This window comes from Macrosteles quadrilineatus, unplaced genomic scaffold (assembly GCF_028750875.1).
Source record: "Macrosteles quadrilineatus isolate MER2022 unplaced genomic scaffold, UCM_ALF_1.0 Scaffold_2__2_contigs__length_208266976, whole genome shotgun sequence".
Taxonomy (NCBI): Eukaryota; Metazoa; Arthropoda; class Insecta; order Hemiptera; family Cicadellidae; genus Macrosteles; species Macrosteles quadrilineatus.
This window is the reverse complement of record NW_026542595.1, coordinates 119,669,567-119,694,496: the sequence shown is the minus strand read 5'-3', so window position 1 is coordinate 119,694,496 and position 24,930 is coordinate 119,669,567. Positions and strand designations below refer to the sequence as shown.

The window sequence follows — 24,930 nt, the reverse complement described above, 5'->3', positions numbered from 1 at the left end:
GGTCTTGGCTCTCTTTATCATTGACACAATGCTGTTATAAAGTCACTTTTGAATTGACAAAGTATGAAACCCTAGAAAATGTTACATTAACCTACTGTATACTGCTCTTAAGAAATTTTTGTTAACCAATAGAGTAATTGCTTCCAAGTTGTGTGCATTGAAAGAACTGCTCTGAAGTAATGTTTGTTCATCAATAAATAATGCCAGAACATTCAATAACAAAAAGAGTATATTGTTCTCAAGTCAAGTACTATAAACTAAAAAATTTAAGTTCACTGTTATTAAGTAACAAAATCTTAAGGTAATCAATCTCTGTTAATGAATTCGTTTATTAGGTAGCGAGGAACAGATGTTAATTATTAATAGCGCAGGTGCACCACTGTCCCCCCCTTTGGGCACTTACAGAACAATCACTAATCAGGAGAGTACACTGTTCTTAAGTGACGATCACTAATCATTAAAGTATCCTGTTGTTTAAAAATGGTCACTAATCACTAGAGTTTACTGTGCTTAAGTAATGCTTGTCAATTTTGTATTTCTGTTGTATCATTTTTAATACACTAGGCTACTATTTATAATTTTTGACTATTTCCACCTGAAAGAACTACTGATTACTAAATAGCTAAGGATGAAACCCAAGTTTTAAATTTTTGTACTTCTGATCTTCACACTTAAGGCCTTAAACATAAAAGCTTGTTCAATAATAAACATTAATTACTTGAGCCATAATTTAAATGATTTTATTGTTCTCCATGCAACAGAATACTATGACAAATTTATAAAGCTTCAATTGATAATTATCTGCAATTAAACATCTGCTGTCTTTATAACGTAGCTGCTAGTTCAACTTGGTGGTAAGTACGCAATTTGTTGTCTTTATACAAATTTCTTTTGATAAAGAATAATTTGTTTATTTATTGGATCAAGAGGGACCATTACAAGTTTTTATACTGTATACATTTTGGAAAAGATTTAAACTGAAAAAAAAACATTCTATAGAAAATTTCCATTGTGAGATTAAAAACTTCAATATCAATCCTAAAAAAATAATTTATTTTTTAATTTTTTTGTAGTCTCAAGCCACTTAACATATAAATAAGAGGTTAATTTAGCTTAGTATCGTCTTTTGACTCTTATACCTCCTCTAAGGGTGGATAACGATTGATTCTGCGACAATGTCGCCTTTTTCATATTGATGGATGTTAGCCTCCGTACCAGCTTACAAGTTTCATTCATAGGTTGTTGTCCATACCAATGGAGTTATATGATTACAACGAAGAAGTTAACATAATTAAACATATTGCAGTTGCAAATGGTTATACAAGCTCTTTTAATTGTTAAGTTAATTTCTAAACACACTAATAAAAAACCAGACAAGCCCAAAGAACCAAAAACATATATCTCTGCAGATTATGGCACCCATTTTAGCAATAAGTTTAATTTGATGGCTACAAATAATGTAACAGTTTTGTTCAGAACTACCAATAAACTTAATTCATTACTGAAAGAACGCCCACGAGAAAGCATACCAAAGAATGAAAAGAACGGTGTTTACAAGATCAACTGTAATGATTGTACAAAGTACTACATCGGCCAAGCTTCCCGATCTTTTAAGAAACGTTTCAGAGAACAAATACCAAGAAAAACAACATCCCCTCAGTCTTCAAATTTTGCCTATCACCTAGTTACAAATAATCATAATTTTACAAGTATGGACAACAATATGGACATTTTACATTTTTCGCAAGATCGTTTTAGCGAATTTCCCATACAGGGAATAACTATTAACTACCGACCTTTTTCTGTCCTGCCTTCTTTTTCAAAGATATTTGAAAAAATTGCATTCAATCAAATGTCCTATTTTCTGGAATCTAATAACTTATTAGCTGATGAACAGTTTGGTTTTAGGAAAAATCGAAGTACCACTTCCACTGTGGCTCATTTTGTAAATTCAATAACACAGAGCTTGGATGGGTCACAGAGCACTATTGGCGTGTTCTGTGATCTATCCAAAGCCTTTGATAGTGTACACCATCAAATTCTTCTTGATAAATTATCCTCCTATAGATTCTCAGAATCAGTTATTTTGTGGTTGAAATCATATTTAAACGATCGCTTTCAAAAGAACAGTTATTATTAAAGAAAACATTAAGTATGCTTCTGAATGGGAAAAGATTGTTATGGGGGTGCCTCAGGGCTCTATATTAGGACCGTTATTGTTTTTGATGTACATATATGATCTACCTAAGAATGTTAAACCTAGTTTGTTGTTATATGCTGACGATACGACAGCCATCATTTAATCAAAAGACAGTCATGAACTAAGTTTAGCCTTGAATCAAGCTCTTCAAGATCTGTCAAAATGGTTTAAAGTAAACGGTTTAAAAATGAACCACATTAAAACACAAATAGTAAAATTTCAAACTGCACAGTGTAGGGACGATCTTGAAGGCTTTGTTTATTTTGATAATGAAAAAATAAATCTTAGCAACACAGCTAAATTTTTAGGAATTGATGTAGATAGCTTATTGAATTGGAAGAATCACATTCATAACACCTCTAAAAAGTTAAATTCAGTATGTTTTCAAATGTTGGTCTTAAGAAATGTTGTTGATTTAAACACTAGACTAATGATTTATCACGCTTTATTTTCGTCAATTTTACAGTATGGAATAGAGCTTTGGGGCGTCACATCTGATTCGTATCAACTTTTTAAACTTCAAAAAAGAATACTTAGAATTATGACTTTTAAACCCGTAAAACATTCTTGCAAACAACTTTTTAAAGAACTAAAGATTCTAACCGTCCCTAATTTGTATATTCTTAAATGTTTATTGTATGTGAAATCAAATTTTGAAAAACTCCACAGTGAAAATAATCGACACAATTATAACACTAGATTTCATACAGATTTTCAATATCCTATACACAGATTAAATCTTGTGGAAAGGACACCTTCTTATATGGGTAAAAGATTTTTTAACAATTTGCCTGGGTACTACAAATCTATAATAGGATTAAAATCTTTTAAAGAAAAAAATTTTGAATTTTTATTGAAAAGAATTATTATAGTATTGGTCAGTTTCTTGAAGATAAATCAATGTGAATTGTTTGTTTTGTTACCTACTATGTATTTATTTTTACCAATATAAGCTAGTTTATTTTAGTATAGTTTGACAATGTCACCTGTTTTGTCTGGCTGTGCCAGAGCATAAAAAAAACGTTTTGTGACAATAAAGATGACTTTGACTTTGACTTTATTACCGTAGTACTCATGGTAAGACCTGGACGCGGGACCGATTTTTTTTTCGTTTTGAGGTCCCTAGAGGCCAAAAACACCATCCGTTCAAATTCATATATATATATATATTTATATATATATATGTGTCCGTTAGCACGATAACTCGAGCAAAAATGATCCGATTTTGATGAAATTCCGTACAAACGTTTATTTGAACGAGTTCGCGATCCAGCATGATCGGACCATGGGAACGGGGGTTTACGGGGGGTTTTATGGGGTAAAAATAGGTTTTTCCCATTTTTGACCCAAAAAACATAAAATTTAGCAATTTCTTTCAAAACCATTTTGTAGAGCTTAAAAAAACAAATAATTTAGTATATTGAAGCGTTATTATGCGCCTAAGGGTTACGGAGAAAATTCCAAAAAATTGTAAATTTAAAATTCCCATGTTATTCTTATGGAGAATAAGTAAACTGTTGTAGTTTGCTTGTTTATGAACATATTTTGATCAAATTTGGAAAATGTTTTTATTTCTTACTAACTATTAACATTTTACAAAAAAAAAAAAAAACAGTTTTACCCTCCCTGATGCAGCAAACCTAAGTACTTGTTAAACTAATTCTATTTGAATAGGGAATAAATGTTATATTTTTAAGTAGACATTTCAGTGTAAATCCAATCAGGCAAATGGAAATTCGCTTAGTCTGCAGGTTTGCTGCGGCGGGGGTATTTATAGAAATACACTGGAGAAATTTGAGACTTACAGATCTGTAAGATCTGACAAAGAGAACGTGCTGAATGACAAACTTTCATTTCGGTCTAATTTTATTTATAATACAGCAATCATGATATTGGATGAGGGAGAAGGTAGACAGGAATGTGATGATCGGTGACAAGAGATAAGAGGGCGACGTCATTGACCATTAGACCTAAATAAATAAATAAATACTTTATTGATTTGACAATATAAATTATATCGACAGTACAATTAGGTATGGTATTAAATAAAACTCTTTAAATTTCAATGCAATTTTCATTTAAGTCTTCAATAGAGTAGATTGGATTTTCAGTAAGGATTTGTTTTAATTTTCTTTTGTATTCTTTTAATATTAAGTTTTGAATATTGGTTGGTAGTTTGTTAAATAATTTTCTTGCGTTGTAATAAACATGTTTATAATAAAACTTTGCTTGGTGGAAAGTAGAAGAAAATGTTTGTAATTTTCTCAAATAATAATTCTTCCCACATAATTCATCATTTTTCCAGAATTTCCCAAAATTGTTCTTAAAAAATCGTGATGTTTCATAAATATAAATAAAGTAAAAGGTCATAAATTGGTAATTTTTAAATAATGTTTTACAGGATTGGCGTGGTTTTAATTTGAAAATAATTCTTATTGCAGACTTTTGCAGTTTAAATATTTGTTTAGTTTTTTACCTACTCACAACTACGGTAGTCTAGACTTTACATCCAGCTGGTATGCGTCGCTCACCTTCTCAGTAATTTTGTGTGTGTTTTCTAAATGTTAAACGTCAGTGCTAAATGTTCTATGTTCGTGTTAAGTGATTATTTGTTTTTTTAAAAACTATGATGACCTTCTAATGAAGTGACAACTTATATCCTTGGAAGCCTGAAGATGACTCCAAGGAGTTGAAACCGGTTGCAAAATAAGCAACGAATTGTATTACTTAAATGCAGGTATCTAACCCACTTTAAGAATGTCGCCTTCTTCAGATCCTAGTCAAGAACATCAAACTTCACTCTTAATGAACATATAAAAACATTAAATATTTTACTACTACTGGTTGAGAGTCTGGACATGTCAACCGGGCAGTGCATACCTGTGGCCACAGTAGTAGTCAAATATTTAAGTTTTGTATATATGCTCGTCTGGTGACAGTAAGACAGAGGCTAACAGTTGAAAGAAGAGAGAAGACAAAAGCTGGAAGAAGACTAGACATTGAAAAAATTAAGAATGATCAGGTGCGCAATAGTTTTGAAGTAGCACTACACAATAGGTTTCAAATCCTAAGCGAGCAAGAAGCGGAAGATGAAGAACTGGATGTTAATGAGGAATGGCGTAGAATTAAACATGGGATTATGGAAACAGCAGAGGAAGTCATAGGATTCAAGAAAAATGACCGTAATGGGAAACCATGGTTTAATAGAATGTGTGAAGAACAAATAGAGAGGAGAAGGATAGCAAAGCGGTGCCTCCTAAATAATGCAGTAGAGGAAAATAGAAACCAATATAGAGAAATGAATAAAGCAGTCACGAGAAGACTTAGAGCAGAAAAGCGCAAATATATTAATAGACAACTAGACAAAGCAGAAAATGACAGATACGGAAATAATGCAAAGGATTTCTATGCAACAATTAGGCACTTTCAGAAGGGATACATACCCAAAGCAACAAGTGTTAAAGATCAAAACGGAAACAAAACAACAGAGAAGGCCAAGGTTCTAAATATTTGGAAAGACTACTTTGAAAACCTGTTAAAAGAAGAAGATAAAGATGAAAATGAGGAAATAGAATATTTTCAAAATGTACAACCTTTTATACCAGAACCATCTCTACAGGAGGTTAAGGAGGCAATACAACTTTTAAAAAATGGGAAAGCTCCTGGGGAAGACGAAATATCAGCAGAAGTTTTAAAACACAGTGGCGAAATAGTACATAAGGCAATTTACAGACTTATTGAAAGAATATGGAGAAAAGAAAAAATACCAGAGGAATGGAGCGAGGCTGTTATTGTACCACTTCACAAAAGAGGAGACAAAGAAGTCTGTAGTAATTATAGGGGAATATCCCTACTTAACACCACATACAAGATATTGTCCAAAATAATTCTGAGGAGCATCAAAATATATGCTGAAGAATGTATAGAAGACCATCAGGCAGGCTTTATAAGTGGACGCTCAACAGCAAACCAAATACATGTGTTGCAGCAGATAATATCAAAGTATTGGGAGTATGATAAAGAGTGCCACATCCTGTTTATTGACTTTATTAAAGCATACGATACCATAAAGAGACCCAAACTCTGGGAAGCAATGCAAAAGTTTGGGATACCGGACAAGCTGATACGTTTGACAAAGATGTGTGTGGATGGATCCAAAAATAAAGTAAAGGTAGAAAGTGAATACTCTGACACTTTTCAGACTAACACAGGAGTTAGGCAAGGAGATGGATTGTCTCCAATCTTGTTTAACATAGCAATTGAAGAAACACTACAAAACACAAAGAAAGTGGAAGCTGGAGCATACCTTGGGTCAAAAATAAACGTACTGGCCTTTGCCGACGACGTAGCATTAGTGGCAGAAACTGAAGAGGATCTTAAGAAACTGGCCCAAACTATTACAACAGAATCAAAAAAGATAGGACTTAAAGTAAGTGCAGAGAAATCCAAATATCTCAAAGTGGGAAGAATTCAAAATGAGGATATGGAACCATTAAAAGTCGACAACCTGACGTTTGAGAGAGTGTCCGAATTTAAGTACTTAGGAATAACAGTCAACTCCAGTAACAAAACAGAAAATGAAATAGAAAAGAGAATTATCACGGCAACTAACTGCTTTCGAAGCATGTCAAAAATCTTAGGATCCAGATTACTGTCAAAAGCCACAAAAATTAGAATTTATAAAACTATTATCCAACCAGTTCTCTTATATGGATCTGAGGCCTGGACCCTAACCAAACAAAACTAAAGGAGATTAATCGTCTTTGAGAACAAGATATTAAGAAAGATTTTTGGCCCTATAAAAGAAAATGAAATATGGCGGATCAGGAAAAACAGAGACCTACGAGAACTCTACAAAGACCCAGATATTGTAGCTATTGTTAAAAGCCGAAGATTGAGGTGGGCAGGGCACATAGCGAGAAGAGAAGAAAACAGTCTCCTGAAGATAGCTACAAATGGACGACCACGAGGGACCCGACCACTAGGAAGACCCAAACTACGATGGGGAGACCAGGTGCGGAAAGACCTTCATCGCATGGGGACATCAATTGACCGAGCAGCAGACAGAAAACACTGGAGGCAACTTGTTGGCGAGGCCAAAAACCAACTTAGGTTTGAATGGCCAAGGAGGTAAGGTAATATATGCTCGTGTGTGCGTGTTTAATTTTCCACGACCTCTTCAAGAGTGAAGTTTGATGTTCTTGACTAGGATGAGGATCTGAAGGCGACATGACGCCAATACGATCGTCGTCCGCCCTTAGACGAGGCGAGGTATAAGAGTCACAAGACTATACTAAGGTAAATTAACCTCTTATTTAATCAATTTTTGTACCTGATCAAGATCAAAAGTTTTAATTAGTTACTTGTTTTTCTCTGTTTAGCCTCAATTTATTATTGTTGTTTGGTATCCTTTGTGTTTAGCAGCATGCTTGATAGAGCAAGAAGGATGTAATTTATTTATTTAATAAATTATCTTGATATCTGATAATTATATATTCTTTTATAATTATTTAGATGCATCTTGGGCTGTAGAACCTTATTATAGTTTAGTTGAATCATTTTCAACTACATATTGTAATTGGTTGAATTGGTAACTAAATAGCAGTACTTTATTTTGTTAACAAATTTAATGCTCATTTCCTGTATATCTATGGTAAAAAGCTAGGTACCTAGGTAAGGGGTTATGATGCTTTTCTAACACTTAGAAAGTCACCAGCTCGATCCTGAGAAAATGAAACAATTATCAATTATCAATTATTTAAGATGGGGACGCCACTATGTGTGTATTTTAACCCAAATATGCGTGAAGGATGAGTGGCGCGATCTTGTAGTCTTGTTAGTGACTAAGGTCGACATATTCCTTAGACACAACTGTTAATTAATAGCCCAAACAGCTAATGGCAACTAAGGGACCTACGGGACGAGTGGCGTCGTCCTTTAATCCAGCTACTAGGTTACGAATTGTGGATATTTATAGGCATGTACTGTGGATGCGATACTCCCTGGTGTGGATTAACGTCCGCAAGAGTGTCCGCAAAAGTATTAAAGTATTAAGTTTATAGTCGAATCCGAACAACATTCTTACCTTGGTATTAACAAATTGGTCTATTTATCAGGATTATTATCTAATAATTATCTAATTATCACTAGTGCGGATGTTAATCCACACCAGGGAGTATCGCATCCACAGTGCATCTCTATAAATATGTACAATTCGTGACCTCCTAATAGCTGGATTACAGGACGACGCCAAGGTCCCAGCCTATTGTTGTTATCTTTCAAACCGCTTTTGTTTGAAGCTGGACGCTATCTTTGATAATTGGGCTTTAACGGTCCTGAAAGTAACAGCTAATATTACTAACAAAGCTACATATAAGGCATCTGTAAGCCCATTTCAAAATGTTTAATTGTATTGTTAAATATGATATTGAATGAATTAACTAAATAGTTTTTACATGAAAATGTTACTTGATTTACATTTGTAAAAGCAGTAATAACTGAATAGTAGTGTTAAAGCATGTCAACTTGTTGTGAATGATTGTAATGTATTTTACAGATCATGAGGCTTAGTGTGTTGATATTGGTTGCTCTTCTTACAGTGTGGTCAGCTAAGTCGGATGCCAGTTCTAAGGTAGTTAACTTGCATTACTAAATAAATAATCCACACCAGGGAGTATCGCATCTACAGTGCATGCCTATCAATATCCACAATTTGTGACCTCCCAGTAGCTGGATTACAGGATGACAACACCGTCCCAGTCATATATAGATAATATAGATGCTAGCTGTGTGCCCGTTCTACGGACAGGGATCTTGTAGTTAGTTGAAACCTTTTTATATTCAGAACAGCAGTTGGTTTGCATTTTAAGTGTGAATTTTTCTAGATATGCTGGCAACACCATTATAGGAATGCATATAAACCCTCACAAATAGAATATCTGACCGTTTCAAGCCAAAACAAATGTTCTGCAATTAAATGTCGACCGGATATAAATCGTATTAGTCTATATTTTATATCCAATGATTAAACTAAAAAAAAAACAGCTTTATAGATATATGAGGCATAGCCCTAAGGTAGCTCTATAGTTGAAAGCTACTTTCCACACTGGTTAAAAGTAGTTAAAATACTACCTCAACCTCATCATTATCAATTATCAATTATTTAAGATGGGGACCATTGCAAACTTTAACCCGGTAGAAATTTTCACTATCAAAGTGGCTCTTGTCTTTTCCTCGAAACACTGAGAAATAAAGACTTTAATGCGTGACCAACAGATATACACAAAACATACATAATTGAATTAAGACATTAACAAAATTCAATGATAAAACTATTCTAAACTAAAGGGGTATTATGAAAATCTGCAATTAAATAAAACGTTCGGTCAATTAAAAAGTTCACCTATTTTATCTTTAAAATTATTTTCACTTAACAATTTATAGTTTGCAGGCAACACATTGTACAGCCTCAGCCCAGCATATAGCGGACTTTTTTCATAAAAGGGTTAAACGGTGCCTTGGAAATCTAAAAATGTTTTTGAGTATTATATCTATGGTTGGTTTGAATTGATTCTGGTAGGTCGTTTTTAGCTGAATTAACGTAGTTTAGTGATTCCAAAATGTACAGTCCTGTTAGTTATCTATATGTTAGTTATAGATGATGTATTCTCTAAAAAATGATTGGTATATCTAGTCAACATTAAGAAGAAATGTTACAAACAAAAATCGCACAAAATTGGGGTTTTGGATGTTTATAGTTTTAATTACTTAGTAGGTAGGCCATGTATTTTTTAGGGAAAAGTACCGGTATCAAGAATCGTCGTCGAAATGTGGTTATTATTAATTGGATAGGCCTACGTATCCAAGAGATAGCCTACTGGCGGTATAGTCCAGCAATTGCAGCACATAGCGGTGAGGTGAGTAGAAACCGAAAGTCTTACTTTGGAAAAGCAAATTTAGCAGCATCCGTAAACCTCTGTTACGATCACAAATCAATCATAAAGATCTTCTGAGATCGCAGCAACATCTGCAATCACCCACTGCAGTTGTGATTATTTACTTTACACAACTAACTGTTATTGAAGCACCGTCAATGGTTGGAAACCTTGTTTGTAAGCTACTGGCGAAGATAATTTTAAAAATGTTACACAGTATTTTCCCAGGTTATTTGAACAATTTGATACACACCAAATCTCCGGTTCCCGACCTGGACCTAGTTAGTTAATTTCATTTACGGTTACACATTATTGAACATACGATTAATTAAATCCGTTATGTGAGGCACAACCTTTCTAATCTCACTTTTGGTTTGGATTTGCTTACAAAACATGATTGGAAATGGTTGCAATATTTGTAAATGACATTTAATGTAAACATATCAGTGACACCTAGAAAAGATAATCGTGATTCAAACAGCGCTGTTAATTATTTCATAGATGTCATACTTTCCAAACAGATGATTGATCATAAATGACGATGTGGTATACAATGGGAGAAAACTTCACAATATGGGGTTTTTGAAAATCCATTATTTTATTTATAAAGTACTGAGGTCATATTTTAATGGCTAAAGACACTCTAACCAATCTAGTGAATGCATTATTAAAATTATTTGAATCTTGATAGGTACTCAGAGTTGGCCACGTAAATTGGCAATTGGGAGTTACAGACACATTGACAGAATGAAAGACGGACAGAATTTGAGATAAGACTCGTTTCGGCTTTCTTATGCTTTTTTTATATGGATATCAATTTTAAGTAATATAATGTTTCTTTAGCTTGTATTTATTTTTGTAGAATGAACAGATGATTGTAGTGCCAGTAGAAGTCTTCTGCACGGATGGAGTTTCTCTATTTTATGTTTCCGCAAACAAAGAAGTCATTTCTCCCCCCGAGGAAATTCGGCTGAGAATTCTACGTGAGCAAGGTACAAAGTTGGATAGGTGTTAGTAATTAATTAATCAATTATTAAAGATGGGGACGCCACTATGTGCATATTTTAACCCTAATATGAGTTAAGGATGAGTGGTCAGATCTTGTAGTCTTAATAACTTACGACCGTTTCTTTAACTAGCCGTTTCAGTTCAGTTCTTAGAATTGAAAAGATTCACTTTACAGCATTGTTTACTTACTTAACAGCATTGTTTTACTTAACAACACGCAACGGACCAATGAGGTTCAAGGATTGAGAGAAAAGAAGTAAAATTGTAATGCTTTAACTTCAACTCATCAGCTGTTAAGATTAATTTCATTGTTAATGAGTGATGCAATTAGTGGTTGGTAAAATGGGCTGTTGCATCACTGTCAGTAGCAATAACAGGTCATATATGAAAACATAACCTCTCTTAGAAGTTATGAGTAGTGATTGTTGGTAATTAAAAAAACTGTCATAGGTAAAGTAGTGTACATAACTCGCATAAATAGCCTACCGACACTTGTAGAGGTGTTTTAACACTATATTTACGCGATCGTAGCGTAAACTACTATATTGACACGTCTTATCTTCATTGTAGCTGGTTGGTTTAGTAGAAATTGTGTGAGTGTTTTTGTTCAATCAATCAAATAATCTTTATTTCATTATATGCAAACATATAGTTACATGAAATAGAGTCATCTGAACTCAAATTATGTTAATAGATTATTTAAAAAATGCATAAGTTAAAATAACATTATAAATTATCAAAAGAAATAGATCCTTATGATAAAATAGATTAAACCTTACGACTAAATAGATCCTTAGTCTTACGACCAAAAATTAAAAAAGGCAAGACAAGAAACAAGTGCTGCATACATTGAACAAGCAGAAAACAAAGCCAAAACCATATGGAACACCATCAATAGTGAGAGGAAAGGGAGGAAAGAGCTTGACAACAATTCTACAATAGAACTAAATGACAATGGAAAGAAACTTACTGACCCTAAAGATGTAGCAAACCGCTTTAATTATTATTTTGTAAACATAGCTGAGGAGACATTAAAACAAAACAGCAGATACAACACACCACCTGTTTAATATGGGGTTAATTAAGAAATGATAAATGATTTATGGATGAATGTACCTTTGGAATTATGTCGGACGTAGTGAGTGGCAAGGAAGCGCCGCGGGGTCGATTTGCGATGGTACGTGGTAGAATGTCCTCAAGACGAAGGCACAACACTTGACACTATCTTCTTTTGTTGGTTGATCTTGATGTCGGAATAACGCACGTCTAAAGTCCATACAGTCCAAAATGAGCGCTCACAAGAAGTTCCTACGCGACCGCGGTAGACCGGAATGGGAGGATTCACTGCTAAAACTGACTTTACACACTGGTTAATAAAATTAATTTAATATAAAGAGGTAAAAATGTTATGAGTACTGTATAAAGGGGCCACGGACTAATCCAAGTGGCAATAATAGAGAATTAAAACTATAAGAGGGAAAGCCGCAATGGCAGAGAAAATGAATTATGTCAAAGTGACATGTGTTAGGTAAACCCGGCAACCGACAGACTCGTCAAGCGTCCCGATGCGACGCTAAAATTTAGCAAAAATATCCTTCCGCCAAGTTCACCAATGGGCATTGTGCTGACCCCCCTAGGTTCAATTGAAAACCCCTACTCTCTCTCTGTCGGCGGCAAATACAAATGCATAAATTATATACAGTACAAGAAATAAAAACATTTTACTGAAAACTTACTTAACACCACCAATAGCTCAAAATCCTCCGGCTACCACATTAAACACTCTCTCTTCCTTCCGTCCAACAACACCTGACGAGATAGGCAGGACCATTTAATCATTAAAGAACTCTACATCATCAGGCATTGATGAAATATCTTCAAAAATCCTTAAAACATGTGCAGAAGAATTAATAATGCTGCTAATGAAGATTGTAAACATGTCGATGGCAGAGGGGACTTTTCCAACCAACTTGAAAACAGCCTTGGTTTTTCCTAAACACAAACAAGGGGACCTACAAAACATCTCTAACTACAGACCTATCTCGCTGCTCTCATCTGTCTCCAAACACATAGAGAAGATTATAAAAGTAAGAATCCAGGAGCATCTTAGTCAAAACCAAGCATTGACAAACAGCCAACATGGGTTTGTTCCTGGAAAATATCAACCACAACTGCTCTGATAGACCTTGATATGAATGAATGAATGAAATAATATGTGGTATATTATAACAGTGATATTATACATTAAACATATGGTAAAAATTTAAAATTATTCTATTGAAAAATATCAGTGAAAATATTGAATTGTTACAAGTAATTTTTTTATTTATTAAAATTTGATGTTATATGTAATCCTATTTGAAAATCAATTACTTTTATAAAATATAGTAATACCTAATAAAAAATGTCTAGCATAGAGCTTATTCGACACAAAATGTGAGGCAATACCACCGCTCACACATGCAAAGCTGTACGGTACCGGGAGCCCGAGGTACCGCTGTGACGTCACAGCGGCGGAGTGGAGGGGAGCCAGCTGGCATCACTTTCTGAGCTCGTGTGGCCTAGCCCTTGTATATCTCTAGCCCTGGGTATTCTATCCATATTTAATTTAGAGGTTGACCCATAGATGCAGATACCATATAAGCCACATTTGAATAGATTGAGGATTGAGGCAAAATATATTGTTTTTAAAGTTTCAATATTGCAAGAGGTTGCTATTTTCCGAAAAGCATAAAAACCACTTGATGTTTTACAAACTACAATCTTTACATGGCTGTTCCGTTCCACGTTAAGTTTTCATCAATGACTAATTCCAAAAATGTTGTTTTCTCTATTGATCTATTAAATTTTCTTTAACAAAGATTGTGGGATTTAATTTTTGCTTAGTCTGTTTGGTTGTGAATGTTACAAAATTAGATTATTGTGAATTTAGCAAAAGTTTTTTACTATCTAAAAATATTTAATCATTGCTAAGTTGTTCAGTACGATAACTACCAGATGTCAACTAAATGTTTCTCTAGAAGTTAAGGGGGGTTTCACAGTATCCTGTACAATTTAGTCTTTGGTAGATACTAGGAGGTGGAAAACAATAGTTTACAAAAATATATCTGTTTGGCTTCAATAGATCACAAAATCGAGTATTTTAAGATATTTACTGCTTAAGTACCGGTTAGCTTTGTTATCATGTAGAGGAAATATTGATGAATCATATTTAATTGGATCCTGAATATAAATATTTTTACCTGGAATTCACATCCATTTTCTGTATCAGATTTTAGGTTCAATGAAGTTCAGCTATATTTTCGTTTTGTTCCATGACTGTTCAGATGGAATGTTGATACTAAACATAGGACAAAAATTGTACTACCCTGTGATGCCTAATGTAACTCCAGTGTTCCTATCAAAAGAAGACAAACTTTTGATGCTTCCTGACTTGGAGGTTAAAGGTAACTTAAAATAAGCAAGTATTAGAATGTCTACAAATGTTTTACCAAAGTAATAAAATTTCCAAATTGATAAAGTTGGCTGGAGAAGTAGGTTCTTTGTGTGTTGTTCCTCAAATCAGGTATTTTACTTGCCTTACTGTCCTTCATATCACAAGACGACGAGACTGAATGAATTTATGGTTTTACAACTTAATAGACCAAGGTTGGTTGTAAATTACAGAGCCACAACATTATTAGATGGTTTAAAAATCTGTCACCGACCAGTGATTTTGTTCTTGTGCATTCAAGACCAATTTATGTTTGATATAACAGCTAACATGAGCTAGAAACTCAGTTTTTGAGCTTTTGGAGGTAGTACATAGTACCAGCTCCCAGCTAACTTTCTAACTATTAAAAAACATAACAGTAAAAACATAACTTCAAAATATTATTTTAATTTACGTTCATTCATCTTTATTAGAGGCATTTAGAATGAAAGAATATCAAATGTGTGTGCTAGAAAAAGGAGGTCCAGACCCTTTTTTAGGATATTACAGTGTCTTATTACAAAAAGATTATTAATTATTTTTTTGTTCCCAGATGCTTCTATTGGTTTGCAGTTGCCAGAAGGTCTTCAAGACTTAGTCCATCAGATTCTTCACCAACCTGCTCCTCCAAAAGACGTCTCGAAAGTGCTCACAAGTACGTTTATGTTTATGATTTGACTTTTATTCTCTGCTTTACGTAGATACTTTAGACACTCTTTCCGTTACAAAGCAAGCGTGCTAAATATGATCATTTTGACTATTTGATACTGAAGTTCAATAGTCAAAGATACGATTAATTTAAACTGGCCACACTGTGTTCCACTGAAATATGTATTGTTATGGCATTATAACCCTGATGTACTACTATAATTGTGGTCCGTGGACTGGTATTATAATTATTAACTGACTAAGAGGGTTATAATCTTTGAACACATTAATAATTCTGGAAGTGAAAATCATGCTACGGTACTTTATATTAGTTTATTGCAAATTTAATTAAAAGGTAATGTATAAAGAATTATTCAAAGGAGAATTTCACCATTTGAAGAGAATCACTGTGGCATTTGTATGCAAACACATGTACAGTAATACACATAATTATGAATTAAAATATTACGAGTATGTAATCTTTTGTTCAAGACCTAAAAACATGTTATGGAGATTGAGTAATCAATGATGGCTCAATTACTCAATACCTCAATTTATCCAGAATCCAGAATGTATCCAGAAAGTTACAACAAATAACTTACGATAATACTCACGTTAAATATAAAAAAAGTAAAAGATGGTGTAACACGTGTTTAGCACTCTAGCATGTTTTCTCCCCTTTATATATTGGTATGCAACCTGTATTTTTATGGGAAAATGTTGAGTGTTCCCACACTGAATACTGTAATTAACGATCAAACCACTATTGCATATACAGTATTTATCAATTATACAGGGTGTCCCAAGTAAGGTGTCTCAAATTGATTACGGAAGAACAGCTTAACGTACAAGTATGAAATAAAATTATTTCCCACTGAATCTACCCCAAGGAATAACGTAAAAATATTTTCAACTTTTTTCTGATACAGGGTATGCCAAAAACTGAGGATCAGTAGTTCGAATCTAGGAATTTTCAAATGTAAACATATGTCATGTTATACCTCATTTTAAAGACATTTAATTGAAAAAATTTGGCAAAAACAGAAATGAATTATCTGTTTCAAAATGGCAGCAGTTTTTTGGGGAAAAAACAATATGTTTTTAATACTCTGTGTTCCTATACCAATGCACTGAGCCCTTTTCTGGTTGAATTTTCTTACTAGTTATGAAATTAGCTTTACTGTGATATGCTACAAGTAACAAATTTTTTTTATAATAAAAATTTAAAAAAATTGATTTTTTAAAATTTTAAATGCCCATTGTTCAACATTTTTAATCATATGTCAAGTGGCACATAATTTTATAGGGTTTTTAATCAGTGGCGGTTCCAAGGGGGGTACAGGGGCTAAAGCCCCCCCTCGGACCCTGGAAAAATAAATTTAAACGTACATTTCGTCCTTAAAACACGCAATGTCATAAAACAGACATCAATGAATTTTTTATTAAACTTAATAAGCAATAGCAGGATGAGTAGTATTAAGTTCCACATGGATAAACTTTGTGGACAATAGCACATAGAATAAATAGTATATTACATTACTAGTCCTGAAAATATGTGTTTACCGGACGAGTGTACACCACCATACTCGGATTACCATACGAGTCCGATTTTGGCTGGTTGGTGTCCGGTGGCGGTAAAACTCATTACAGTAGAGTATTACGTAATGAAACCCAATTTGATTAAGCTGACGGCAAACAGCTGTTTTCTGGACTAAATCCTTGCTAGGGAAGTTCGTCAAAACAGTGTAATGTGGCGTAATAGATATTTAACTTATAAGTGTACATCAAGCAGGAGAATGTTGTGCAACGAGTGGAAGCGAGTTAAAAAATAAAAAATGTGTACGTTAAGCCGTTCTTCCGTATTGAGACACCTTCCGTGGGACACCCTGTATTTTAATATAATAAGAAACATAATGTACTTGTGTTTTTTTTTCTGTGACTCTATTCATGTAAGTATGTACTTGAATAAAGATGATTTTATTTTATTTTATGAATCGTAGAAGATAACTAATGTTGACTATTGACTACCTACCGCATAAAAAATAATCCTATTATCATTTTAAATGCCTTACAATATGAACAAAATTATTTAGGCCTAGATGTATTCCAGAGCTAGCAGCGGGGCTGGTGCACTGTGCAGAGGCAGTAGGTGGAGCTATCTGTGATAAGGCAGACAAGTTACAGAGGGGGAGTCCCTGCTCCAACCAACAGTCACCCCCACTGGCGCTCTAATGCTCAATACACCAGGATAGCCACTGATGTAGTTTGATTCCAGAGGCAGAGATGCTAGCAGCGGGGCTGGTGCACCGTGCAGAGGCAGTAGGTGGAGCTATCTGTGAGAAGGCAGACTACAGAGGGGGAGTCCCTACTCCAACCAACAGTCACCCCCACTGGCGCTCTACTGCTCAATACACCAGGATAGCCACTGATGTAGTTTGATTCCAGAGGCAGAGATGCTAGCAGCGGGGCTGGTACACCGTGCAGAGGCAGTAGGTGGAGCTATCAGTAAGAAGGCAGACAAGTTACAGAGGGGGGTCCCTGCTCCACCCAACAGTCACCCCCACTGGCGCTCTACTGCTCAATACGCCAGGACAGCCACTGATAAAGTACTCGGAGTTACCACTTACGCGAGTAAGGGAAATCTCTCAGTTATTATAATTACGGTCCACGGACTGGCTTTATTATATTTATATGATGCACTTCATTCATTTTTGAGGTGTTGCCTCTGAGATTAATTTAACTGTCAATGATTCTATAAAAGAGGTTAATTACCTTGTGGACAGATTAACCCTCTGTCGTCTGAGTGGTGACTGTCATTCTCATGACTTGCAAAGTAAAGTTATCGCTCATAGGAGGTCATCAGGAAGTCTTAAAACATATATCAGTGGCGGATATAGAATAATTTTTTGGAGAGGGCCGAGATTAATTTAAGGTTAGGTTAAGTAGACGCGCCATGACTTTATCTCAGTTTTGCTGCGGTAATTTGCGCTAAATGTGACCTTTACTTTACCAAGATCACGCTGTATCATTAAATTGGTCTATTAAATTTTTTAAATGCATCTATTCAAGCCAAATGAAGAAAATATCTGAATTACTAAATCAAAAAACACTGATCAAGATTTAACAGAGTGTCATTCCATCTGTAAACACTTATCCGAACCTAAGGAGCCAAATACGTGATTGTGATTATCATATTCGGAGGAGTTCTAACTACTGTAAAAGTATTCTTTTGTGATAACTGCAAAACGTTAACATTTCAGTACAACGTCGAACAGATTTTAATAACAAACAATAACAATGGCTACCACTGAACTGACTGAACTCTTCGTTCCTCCTCTGTCGCCGGTATGGATATGGTGGTATCTAGCGATCACTGTTGCAAGCGAAGATAGCCGAGCGGCGGGCGGGAGCTCGAGTTGGTCTGAAGCACAAGTGTCTACAGCCTGATTGATCACTTATTGCAAATGAAAAAATGGCCATCACTGATAAAGAACTAGTTTTTCTTGGTGACCATGCGATCTGTTGTCTGTTTTGTTTAGCTCTCCCGCTCCCGTCCTGCTTCGTTTCAGTTCATTTAGCTGTTTTATTAGACCTAGCTTAGCTTTCTTTACTATTTTGTTCTTGGAATGTTTTTAAAAAGGAGTTCTGAATTTCTTGTGGTAAATTACATTAATTTTATTAATGATGTATGTGGTAGGAAATGAAAAAAAGGATCAAAAGGACTTTGGTTTCTGCTGTGAATAGTGTGGTAAACACACTGCTGTGAACAGTTACAAGTACAACCTAACTGTCTATCTCAAAAAGAAGTCATGAAACGTGACCATGATAAGTCATTTGGTAATAACTCGATAGAAAACTATTTTGTTGACTTTTTACTGTTATATTTTAATTTTGTATAGTCTTTTGCAAATAACTTACTTATCTTGGAAGGTAGGGTTGAACCTATCATAAATTTACAGTATAAATTAATAAACCTTTTCAATTATCAATTATCAATCATTGAGATGGGGATGCACCCTAGGTGCTTATTTTAACCCAAATATGAGTGAAGGATGAGTGTAGAATGGTGTGTGATGACCTGTGTAGCTTTGTTACTGACTAAGATCAGCGGTTTCATTAGTCAGGATCATTTATTTAAAGCCCAATGATCAGAAACAGCTGGGTCCAGTTTCGAACCATCAAAAAGCTACTGACTTTTCTCAGGATCAAACTGGCGACCTTTTGATTACTAGGCGAGCACTATAACCACTCACCTACCAAGCCAGTCAGTTTCTAAATTTCTGTGAATTTTTGTGAATGTTCAGTTTGGTTTGATATTCAGCCATAAATTAATAAACCCGAAAGTTAAGCTAGGCCTGATGGACCCCTGACCGAGAAGAATATCTCAATTCCAAAACCATTTTCCTATAAAATCCTCTCCCTTAGAATTGTCCCTCTTTAAAAGCATTACATGACATTTGAGGTTATTGTGATTCCGTCTCTTTATGCTATGATGTAGCAGACGACAGGCCGCAGTCATCCAACCAGGAAGGTTCTTCTTTTTCAGTGGCTAGTATTTTTTCGTTTGCAATAAGTGATCAGTCAGGCTCTAGACGCTTGTGTCTGAGGCAACCCGAACTCGCATAAACTATCACTGTCTGCCACAGCGATGAATTCGCCCATGATTCATGATAAATAATTTATATTATGGTACCTATTTTTTTTTTCATATCCATTATTTTGGAGGGGGCCTACGCCCCTGACATTTTACATATGACATCTTACATATGACAAAACATTTTTATATGATCACGAATAGTGTACATTTATAGGAATGATCTTTGGATGCAATACTCCTTGGTGTGGATTAACGTTCGCACTAGAGAGTACTACGACTATATGCAGTACTATCCTCATAATTAGACCAATTTGTAAATTACAAGGCAAAAATGTGGTTCGGATTCCACTTTAAACTGTAGGTCCCTTAGTTGTTGTATGTGCTAGGTATTAATTAAATGTCCTGTCTAAGAAACATGTTGGCCTTAGTCAGTGACAAGACTACAAGATCGCGCCACTCATCCTTTACTCATCTCCATTCATACTTGGCCATTAATATCTACCTTCGTATAGTCGCCATTTCAGTTAAAAGTATTAACAAATAAGTATAAATATACTACATTCTTACTTGGCCATTAATATCTACCTTCGTATGGTCGCCATTTCAGTTAAAAGAATTACAAATAAGTATAAAAAAACGGGAACACATTCATGATGTTGTTTTCAAATAAGCTTGAGAGAAAACCCAAAATGAGGTTTTGTTTTTTAAAAAGTTTTTAATAGCTCGCTTTCTTGTCCGGTACAAATTTTGCAATCAATTTTATACTAACTTGCCGATGAGCTAGAGACTTGAAACATAGCTCACAAATGGAAGACAATGCAATATTATATAATTTAATTTTCATATTTCCCTTGGGCTACGCCCCATGGGCTTGTTTTTATTAGCTCGCTTTCCTACAAATTTTGATATCAATTTCAAACGAAGCTCCTGATAAGCTAGATACTTGAAATTTGAATCATAACTCACAAATGGATGACAATGCAATATTATATCATTTAATTTTCATATTTCCCTCGGGCTACACCCCATCGGCTTCCAAATTTTCCATGTTTACATTTTGAAAGAATGTAAATATATCAATTAATTTATGTCAGCTGTAAATACTTAAATTTGACAGTTCCAAGAGCAGAGGTTAAGAGGTACAGGTTATGCTCCCAAGAGATTCTTTATACAAACATTTCAAAATAAAGATAAACAATTTGATTGCAGTTATAAAGGTGTTTGTTATAATGTCAATTGTTATTTATTTAGTATTCCATAAAGTAAACAATACATTAAACAGATTGATATATTTATAGTTAGTAGGTAGGCCATACGTTCAATCTAATACGTAATTGTATGAAATGAAACTCAAATAAACCTTACATTTCCCACATGCCTATGTCTTAATCTGATATAAATGATTGAAATATATTTAACAAGCACACACATTAAAAACTAAAAAGTAGAAAATAATTTATTAATAAAAATTTTTTTTAAACAAAACGTTTTTAAACGCACTAAAAAGTAGAAAATAATTTATAAATATGTGGAGATTATAAATACTTAATACTTAATTATTATAAGTTGTTGTGCCTTTTAGATGTAGAGTATCCAACAAATGGACTTGTTACATATTACATTTTCATATGTTTGGTTAAATAGCTTGATAAAGAAGTATTTGGTGTAATTACTTCAAATATTCAAAAGGACCACGTGTTGCTTATAATATAGTATATGTCATCATGTATCATCAAAATATTAAAAACTGGGTACATCTAAAATAACATTCACAATAAAAGCTATCAACCTGTTCATTCTTAAGGCAACGCAATTGTAATTCTCTTACAGACCCTATATACATGACACTAGCAAATAGCATTTAGGTACGTCTGACAAATGTACTAGAATGCTTGTAGGTTTAGTTAGCACTTACTAGCCCCTAGTGAACTATCACCGTCTGATACAGGCTTATGATTAACACATGTTTCAGCTAATCTAGTTGGGCATACGATAGAGAGAGTGGGAGAAAATGTAAGAACATTTTTGCCATTTTATAAACCACAAAATAAAATCCACGGTGAAGCCGAAAAGAAAATTCAGCCAGTAAAACTAGCTCCAAAGTTGAATGAAGACATGAGATCTGCCTCAACCAAAGCATTGGCTAAGATAAACGAAGCGTTGAGGAAATCTGCTGAAATTGTAGCCGAAAGTATCAAAGATAACACAGTGAAAGTCATACAATACAAGTAAGTGGAAATGTAAGGTTGTATTTAAAGTTGTATCTTTGGTGAAACGGTGGCATGACGAATTGTGAACCGACAAGGTAATGATGTCATAGGTACTTATGATGTCATAACTAAAAATTTTCATTGATAAGTTGTTGATAACTTGTTTTGCTTGATAAGTTCCACACAAAGGCGTTTGAAGCCCACGTACTGCCAACCTCTTTTATTGCAATAAAACAAAATATTGTTGATTTTACAAGGCTTGTCCAGAAAGTAAGTACCATTTTGTTCTACCACTACCACAGCGCTAACATCGATGACACATGTATGCACACTAGTCTCCTTGGTTCATTGTTGAACAGCTGACGCAATAGCAGCAAAATTGAGTTGTGTTTACATTAGTTAGTGTAGCCTACACTCAAAATGTTTGAAAAAATATTTCTGATCCCATGGACTGTGAAGTGTGCCTGCTGAAATTCATCGCCGACTTACAGAAGTTTATGGAGAAAAAGTTATCAGTGATGGAATGTTAATAAAATGGGTTTGGCAATTCAATGATGGGTGAACCAATGGCCATGATGAGGCTCGCAGCAGGCAGCCATCTGTTGTGAGTCAGGAATTGGTCGATAAAGTGAATGAAAAAGTTTGTGAAAATAGAAGTTTTACCATTAGAATGCTTTCTGATTAATTCACAGATTTCAAAATCTCTTTTGCTTGATGTTGTGGTTAATCGCTTGAATTATCGCAAGATGTGTTCCCACTGGGTTCCGAAAATGCTTACGGCAATGTTTCTCTTTAATGGCGGCATCTTTCTATGAAGAGGGTATAGAAAAGTTGGTTCCTCGCTACGAATAATGTCTAAAGAATGGTGAAAACAATGTAGAAAAATAGTTTAAGATATCCTCTTTCTCTTTCTTGTAGAAATAAATGTTGTTGAAAAAAAATTATTTGTATGTTTTTTCCCAAAACGATACTTTCTGGACAAGCCTCGTAACAATTTTTAATTAGAACCACTGGGAGAACTAAATTAGCATTGTTGATGCAATGCGTTTAGTCCACGTTACAATAAATATAAAATTTTTCTATTCTCAGCTTTGGTGACGATATTGCTGAAGCTGTTGAAGATATGGCTATAACACTGAGGAACACCTTAAAGGCTCGTAAAAACATGAACAATCTTCAGCCTGAAAGTATTGCCAGGAACACTATGCGACAGATCATAGTCCATCCTAACACGCAACCACAGTACGAGTGCAATAATTTGAGAAATGGGAAAAATATGTAGCTAAGTTTTTATGTATAAAGAATTTTCAGTTTCTAACACAGCTTGTTTATTTGTTTTAAAATCCTTTAAAACCCTAAATATTCCACACGTGTGTTGGATATAGGAGAAACTGTGGTCTCAGACTTTCCAGCTACAGATCTTGAATTGAATTTTTTAGTAATGTATTGTATAATATGTACTTCTTTGAAGATATATTTATACAATTTCTGTATTCACATAGTAGCCCTGCCACAGTTAACCTACAGAGTAAGTGAATTTCCATTTACCTGGCTAGATTTCCACTAAAAGGCCCATTAAAATTGTCAGATTTATTTCCTATTTAAACAAAAACATTAATTTTAATGAGTACTTAGGTTTCCAGCTACAGAGAAGGAGTGTTTCATTATAAAAATTTTGATAGCTTAGTATGAAATAAACAAAATTGCCAAATTTCATCGAAATATACCTATCCATTTATAAACAAAAGCAAACTACAACAGTTTATCTATTCTCCATAAGAATAACATGGGAATCAAACAATTGATTGCCGCATCGGGTTGGGTGGCATTTCGAGTGGTTTTTCATGGTTACTTCGAAGAACAACATTGGACATAATAAGGTGTCAAGGCAGAGGTCTAGTAGAGTATTAAATTAAAAGAAGCCTGTGGCTCTCTATTCATGGAAAAAATCAGCAAGTAATTTTCACGTAACTGTCATACACCGAACATTCATATCTATAATATATTAGTTCCTTTCACCCAAGTCAATTGACACCCTCTCCCGAGATATACGGCGGACCTGCTGCGAGCTTTAAGACGTAGATGCGATTCGCAACGAGCGAGATAAAAATAAAGCAATAATATTAAGCAAACTAAGTATCGACTGACGTAAGTACTGCAGTATATCCTTACAGTACTAATAATATTTTCCCGTTTTACTTTGGCGAGTAAAAGTTATTTTTTAGCGAATTTCCCTATAGGGAAGTAGCTATTACCGTAGGTCTCATGGTAAGACCTAGGCCCGGGACCAATTTACTTTTTCATTTTGATGTCCCCAGAGGCCAAAAACACCATTCGTTCAAATTTTTATATATCTATATATAGATATATATATATATATATATATATACTAGCTGTACCCACGGGCTTTGCCCCGTTTTACTTAATAAGTGAGCTCGTTCGCATGGCTCAATTACGTCCTGGTTGGTCCGCACGATAACTTGAGTAATTTTTGTCCGATTTTGATAAAATTTGGTTTGAAGGTGTAAGGCGGGATAAACTCGAACGAGTTCGCGAACCAGCATGATCGGACTATGGGAACGGGGGTTTACGGGGGGTTTTATGGGGTAAAAATAGGTTTTTCTCATTTTTGACCCAAAAAAAATAAAATTTTGCAAAATCTTTTCAAACCATTTTGTAGAGCTTAAAAAAACAAATAATTTGGTATATTGAAGTGTTACTATGCGCCTAATGGTTACGGAGAAAATTCCAAAAAAATGTAAATTTTAAATTCCCATGTTATTCTTATGGAGAATGAGTAAACTGTTGTAGTTTGCTTGTTTATGAACATATTTTGATCAAATTTGGAAAATGTTTTTATT

At 34.4% G+C, this 24,930-nt stretch overlaps 2 protein-coding genes across 5 annotated transcripts in view; one reads left to right on the top strand and one right to left on the bottom strand.

The window, feature by feature from the left end:
- Nucleotides 1–24,930, bottom strand: part of LOC128987185 (uncharacterized) — a 71,444-nt gene that overhangs the window by 23,740 nt on the left and 22,774 nt on the right. The window lies entirely within an intron of this gene.
- On the top strand, nucleotides 812–23,380 carry LOC128987183 (uncharacterized). Of its 3 annotated transcripts, none has more exons than XM_054407922.1 (8): nucleotides 812–854; nucleotides 8,757–8,831; nucleotides 10,997–11,126; nucleotides 14,469–14,588; nucleotides 15,168–15,269; nucleotides 17,708–17,893; nucleotides 21,832–22,087; nucleotides 23,159–23,380. In XM_054407922.1, the coding sequence occupies exons 2-8, from the start codon at nucleotides 8,760–8,762 to the stop codon at nucleotides 23,349–23,351; spliced, it is 1,059 nt and encodes a 352-aa protein (XP_054263897.1). In that variant the 5' UTR covers nucleotides 812–854; nucleotides 8,757–8,759; the 3' UTR covers nucleotides 23,352–23,380. The 3 variants fall into 3 exon arrangements, with proteins under 3 accessions (XP_054263897.1, XP_054263899.1, XP_054263898.1); XM_054407923.1 differs by lacking the exon at nucleotides 812–854 and adding an exon at nucleotides 873–952; XM_054407924.1 differs by lacking the exon at nucleotides 17,708–17,893.

Coding starts and splice junctions, on each gene's coding strand:
- LOC128987183 (XM_054407922.1), top strand. CDS start 8,760: ATGAGGCTTAGTGTGTTGATATTGGTTGCTCTTCTTACAGTGTGGTCA. Junction 14,589..15,167: donor TCCTGACTTGGAGGTTAAAG/GTAACTTAAAAT, acceptor TTTTGTTCCCAG/ATGCTTCTATTGGTTTGCAG. Junction 17,894..21,831: donor CGGAGTTACCACTTACGCGA/GTAAGGGAAATC, acceptor CACATGTTTCAG/CTAATCTAGTTGGGCATACG.